The sequence below is a fragment of the Elephantulus edwardii genome, unplaced genomic scaffold (assembly GCF_000299155.1).
Source record: "Elephantulus edwardii isolate Elephantulus edwardi_28Jun2011 unplaced genomic scaffold, EleEdw1.0 scaffold00069, whole genome shotgun sequence".
Taxonomy (NCBI): Eukaryota; Metazoa; Chordata; class Mammalia; order Macroscelidea; family Macroscelididae; genus Elephantulus; species Elephantulus edwardii.
In genome coordinates, this window is record NW_006399819.1 from 9651996 (window position 1) to 9658494 (window position 6499).

The 6499-nt window shown below is 33.5% G+C and overlaps 1 protein-coding gene across 1 annotated transcript in view; it reads right to left on the bottom strand.

The window, feature by feature from the left end:
• IFI44L (interferon-induced protein 44-like) overlaps nt 1-6499 on the bottom strand; it is a 31327-nt gene that overhangs the window by 9296 nt on the left and 15532 nt on the right. The window contains 2 exon segments of the mRNA XM_006888609.1: nt 2918-3086; nt 5139-5291. Of these exon segments, the coding sequence (XP_006888671.1) occupies nt 2918-3086; nt 5139-5291 (322 nt within the window).

Here is a 6499-nt window from a genome sequence, read left to right on the forward strand (position 1 = left end):
GGCATTGCATTAAGATTTAAAAAAAATAAATAAAAAATCAAGGAGAGTTCAAGAAGAAAATGCAATATATTATAATAAAATGTACAAAGAGTTGGAGTTAGAGAATAAACAGGGAAGAATTCACTTGTGTTTCTCAAACTGAAAGAACTGAAAAACAAATTTAAACCTTGACTTGTAATACTGAGAGATACTGTGGGCAAAATCTTATATAATCTAGTAAGCACCAGATGTAAGGAAGACACAGAGTCATTGTACAAAAGAATTCCTTGACATTGAAATTCTCAGTAAATTTGAAATTGTTCACCATAACGACAAGAGCCAATGGTCATAACGGAAGATGTATAAACTTCATTGAAGACAATGGCAAAAAATAAGGCCCCATGGATTAACAAAATACCAGTTAACATAGTCAATTAACAGATGTCAGCCACCCTTAATTTCCTTACCAGTCTATGCCAAAAAATTTAAAGGACAGCTGCCTAGCTGACTGATTTGTGCTCCACACATTTCTTTCCATTCATAGAAAGATGACCAATAGAATGTGGAAATTATAGACCAATATCATTAATTAATATAACACATAAGCAAAATATTGCTGAAGAGAATTCAAACTATCTAGAACAGTATAGTGGCAGAGAATTGTTCAATAGGGGTTTACTAAAGGCTGTGACACCACAGATATCATTGCTGAAGTCAGATGGATCCTGGTTAAAAGCACAGACTACCAGAAGGACATCTATTGTGTAGTTGACTATGCAAAAGCATTTGACATATGTAGATCATAGGCTATGGATATTATTAAGAAGAGTGTGAATTCCAAAACACTTAATTTTGCTCATGCAAAATCTATACCCATATCAAGTACCTATTGCCTGAATAGAGCATGAGGGCAAGCATTGTTGTTGTTATATGTCATTAAATTGCCTGTGATTCATACAAAGCCTATGTACAAAATAGTTCTGAATTCTGCCTTAGCCTGAGCCAGTCTCACGGACTCTGATACACTTTCCTTCATTATCCTAGTTGTGCATCAGGAATGGATCCTTTATCTATTCTTATTAAATGTGTGTGCTAGGAAAATAATTCATGGAACTGGACTCTGTAAAGAGGTATGTGGCATCAGTTTCATGGAAGACTTATCAACAACCTTCATTATGCAGATGACACAATCTTGCTTGCTGAAAGTAAGGAGGACTTGAAGTACTTGGTGCAGAAGATCAATGACTACAGTCTTCAATATGGATCACATCTTAATATCAAGAAAAGAAATTTCTCAATCTCTTCTCATTTACTATAGTGCTGTTAATTGGCCTGATGGTGAAAAATCTTTGTATTCTTTACGCTGAGTTTCAGTACAAGTTGGAGAATGCAGTCTTTGACCTTCTACAGCAAACACTTCAGGTCCTTCTCAGTTTCAGCAAGCAAGGTTGTGCATCAGCTAATGCAGGTTGTTAATGAGTCATCTTCCAATCATGATGCCACGTTCCTCCTCATAAAGTCCAGCTTCTGGAATGATCTGGTTTACATATAGATTGAAAAGGTGTGGACACAGGATGGATCCCTGACACACTCCTTTCCTGATTTTGAACCATGCAGTGTTTCCTTACTTTGTTCTGATGACTGCATCCTAGTTCAAATATAAATTTCACATGAACACAGTTAGGTGTTCTGAAACACCTGTTCTTCTCAAGGCTAGCCACAATTGGTTTGGTCTTCATATTCAAATGCCTTTGCATAGTCAGCGAAACACAGATACACATTCCTCTGGTACTCTCTGCTTTCAGCCAAGATCCATCTGACATTGACAATAATGTCCCTACAGCCTGTTATAACCCTAGCTTGTATTTCTGGTAGTTCTCTGTCAATGGACTATTCAGTTGTCATTTTAAATAAATTGCAACGAGATTTTGTTTGCATGTGATATTAGTGATATTGTTTCATTGTTTCCAAACTCTGTTGGATCACGTTTTGGGGGGATAAGAATAAATATGGGTCTCTTTTAGTCAGTTGGCCAAGTGTTTTAGTGAACCTGGAAGTATATTTTTAAATAGTTCTTTTTTATGCTTAGAAAGGTACACTATAACTATATACCAATTCAAATATTTTACTTCACTAATATTAGTATGACCTGTATTTATCTCTTTCAACTTAATTCCAAAGTTAATCTAAAGACATATTTAAGAATAGAACTTACCTGTAATCTAGGGGTGCCTAATGAAAGGAACAATCATGACACACAACAATTTGAAAAGACTTAAAAAACCTTTAAGACTTTAAGATGAGTAGGAAGAAATCATTCTCAAAAATGGCATGTTGTATGATTCTCCTTACATTATATGTTTTTTCTCAAAATGACCACATTGTATAGATTGAATGGTTGCCAGATACTAAGAATAGTGGGGAAAGGAATGAAATAAATGCCATTATGAATCTGTAGTATGAAAAAGAGCTTTATATTAAATATAATGCCTCTATAATTTATTAAAATGATAGTTCTATAAATTTACTCAGAATTTTCTTTATCACATAATAATATATTTATATATAAATATTTTGTTTTATACAGATACCTATATATCTTATATGTTATAATAGATACACATATCCTTAACCAAAGTTAGTTTCCTGGTTTTGAACAAACTAGCTACATAATATGCAGAATGATCAATAAATTTGCTGGTGTCCCCATTATCCTACTATAGGACTGTCTCACGTGATAAAAGAAAACAACATTACAAAACACAAATGACCATTCTAGTCTTTAATGCCCAATGGTTAAATTGTATGGCCTTTCCATCTGTTAAAGGTATGATCTTTACTGACTACTGCTATCAACCCAGGATTCTGAACTTTTATTGCATCTTCCTGAGAATCTATTATTATTTAAAAATCTCTTCTTAGGTACAGTTAGACTCACCACAATTCAGTACTTCTTCTTGAATTCGTTGAAACTTTTCCATGATTTTGGAGCGGAGCTTAGTCGAGTTGACATCAAACACATAAGCCATACAGTGAATTCTCTCCTTCAGTGATGGAGAGGTGATGTAAGAGGAGTGCAGAGGTGTAATTGGATTTTGTGGATTAAACTGTTATAGAAACATAAGGAAATACTCAGGAAGTCTTTTTTAATTCATGAAAGACATAATTTATACTACAAAGATCATCATTACTAACTTCCAATCCAAATATTTCTCTCAAGAGCAAATGAAATAGTAGGCCCCAGTCTATACTTCCTTTCCACTGTAAGCATACTTATACTGTATCTTTCTTAAGGAAAAAATAACTTTATTGCTTTGGTAAAATAATAATTATTCACAATAAAATATACAGTAAAATAGAAGCATAAAAATGTCAACTATGTGCCCATCCTCAGATATAACCTCCATTATACACAATTTAAGATTTTTCTCTAAGTAGTATGCACTTTTTGATGACTGAAAGACTAGAGAAGAAATATATATACATGTTATACATGACATTCAAAACAAAATGGAACAAAAAAACCCCAAAACTTTCTTTTATTTGCATAGAAGAAAAACAGACAAAAGTGAAACAAGAAATGACAAATACCAAGATACCATTTCCTTACTAAAGATAATAATCTCTTTTGTAGGCTTAAAAAAAATTAAAGACAGTAAATATTTATATTCATTACATTTAATAATGTTGTTGTTTGTTAATTTGAGTTGAGCATGACTCATAGCGACCCCATGAAAAAAAGGCCCCTCTACAACTAAAGATATTTATCAAAGTACATAGAGTTTCTGGAGGCATGGTGTTTAAGAAGTGGATGCCACTCCTGTTTCCATATTAAAATATGTTTAATATTTTACTAGATTAACTTTCTGGCATGAATAATGGGGTTGTTAATATGTGCATGATTTCATTTATTTTTCTGCCATATTCCTTCTCCCTCCATTTATGTCTTTTTTATTCTTACTATATTATGAGGCCCTGGAGGATAAGAAATATACTATTATCCAACTTACTGTTTCTGGTAACTGAGTTCATATATGGAAAATAATCTATTTTTAATAAATAAAATGAGTACAAGATTTACAATGATCCACAGCTGAAAAGCTATGGAGGTCAATATTTAGAGTTTGAGGTTGATTTTATCATATCCTACCTAAAATGAAGATGAAAGTATGCGAACTTGTTTTGAGCACTAAAAGCACAACATCAATTTGCTATGAATCAGAGAGCTGGACAGTGACTAACAGATGACAGAAGAAGGATTAATGTCTTTGAGTTGTGGTGTTGGAGAAGAGTCTGAACATACCATGGACTGCCAACAAAACAAAAAACAAATAGGCATGTCTTGTAAAAGGTGAAATCAAGTTTCTCCTTGGAGGCTAGGATTTTGAAGCTCCATCTCACATACTTTGGGCATGAGGTCAGAAGGGACTGGTCCTTAGAGAAGGACATCGTGCTCAGAAATGAGGAGGGATAACATAAGAGAGGAAGACCCCGGAGGAGAAGGATTGATACAGTAACTGGGGAACAAGTTAAGTGTGTCATAGTCAGTGAACCGGGCTCAGGACAGGGCAGGCTTGAGAGCTATACAGGGTCACTGTAAGTTGGGGATGACTCGACAGCTCATAACAACAACATCAACAACAGAGCACAACATGTCATTTAACCTACTGAAGCCTCCTAGAGGGTGACAATATCCATACATAAAAAAAAATTAGAGAGACAAGTACATAATTTGGTTAAAGAAACACAACCCATTTAGTGCAAAGCCAGTCTTTAGGACTAGATATTTAAGTCAGAAACCTGAATGCTTACAGTTTAACATTATAGTTAACAGACAGTGGTCAATTATTCTAATATTTTGTCTATGTAATTATAGAAATGCAAAGGATAAAGATATCATATTAATTTACATGTTTTAAAAACTAATCTAAAAACTATCATCTCTGATCTACTTATTGAACATAAATAGGTAGAATGCTTAGAAAATAAGAGCACTTACTCTACTTCATTTATATAAATACTTAATCATTTCTAGTAAAACAACATCAATTGATGTCAGAATCCCCTTATGATAATTGAAAGTGCCACAAGGGGCAAAAGTTCAATGAAATTAATTGAATAAACCCATTTAGAGTGGTTTGGAGACTGGAAAATCCTACCTGATATTTATCTGATATACAGCCTTTTAAAATGTGGGGTATGTCCTCCATACACAATCCTGCTTCCTCTTTCACATCCAAACCCATTGTGTCACACAACTTAAATGGTAGAGATCTGCCAGCCTTTCCATCTTTAAGGGAATATATTCTGTACTGCAAAACAAAACATGCCAAGTGTAAAAGTTCTTTCTACAATGAGTATTCAAGATAGAACTATAGGAATATTAGAGACTAAGCAATACTTTAAGAGTAATGTGCAAATTTTTGTTTCCAGGAATCTTTAGACTCGTAAAAATTATTGAAAAATATAAAGATATATGAATTATGTCTACTAGTACTTATGTCAGAAATCAAGAACAGATTTTATTCTTTCTTGTCTCATTAAAAAGAAAATTACTAGTTGGTGAACGTCAACTGGATATTATTTTTATTTTAGAAAAAGAAAACTATTTTTCAAAGTAAAGCATTAAAAAAGTTGTATTAATGTGCTTGTTGAAATTCTTTTTAATGTTTGTCTTAGAAGATAATAGGATTCTCAGGTGTGTTTCTGAATTAATATATTGTGATTAGATCTTTTGATTGATGTATATGAAAGAAGTATGACCTCACTCTCATAAATGATGGGGAAAGGAGGAATTATTTGTTCAGTTTTTCTTCCCACATAATTTTGGGTAATATTCACTAACACTACATCCAAATATAAAAAGAGTAACCTTGTATAGGCCAGTTACTAAATAGAATCTAAAACATTATCAATGAAATATTCATACTCAATTACATGTAATTTATACTGATATACCTTAACTTTAAATGCATCTTTAGCCCATAGAAGTTTTATGGAAATTCGAAAAATATTGGCTCATTGCATTATGTAGATCTTTCAAAACTGACTCATTTTCTTACACATTGGTAAAACTTAATAATCATATACAACAGCACTAAAGTCAACAGCTGAGACTTTGCTAGAAAACTAAGCTCAGAGTAGTAGTAAATGTAAGTTTTCCAGTGAACCAATTTTTGGTTTAAAGTTCAAATTTTATCAATAACAGCGAACATCATCATTTGTTTTCTTTGAAGTGAGAGAGTGATTTTATCTAGAAGAAGAAAAAGAGGAAGAGGAAAAAGAAGAGGAGGACAAGGAGGAGGAGGAGGAGGAGGCTTCCAGACATTCAAGTGTGAAAAACCGAGTCTGTCAGATATCCTTTCAAATAAAAATATGACATAAAAAAGTTCACCTTGAGCGACAAGGCACGCAAGCAGAGTGACGAGACGCGCAAGTCTTATTTGCTGAGGACTGGTGACTTGGCAGCTTAATATCTGGGAACAGACTGCAACCCCTAACTCCCAGCGCTGCCCAAGCC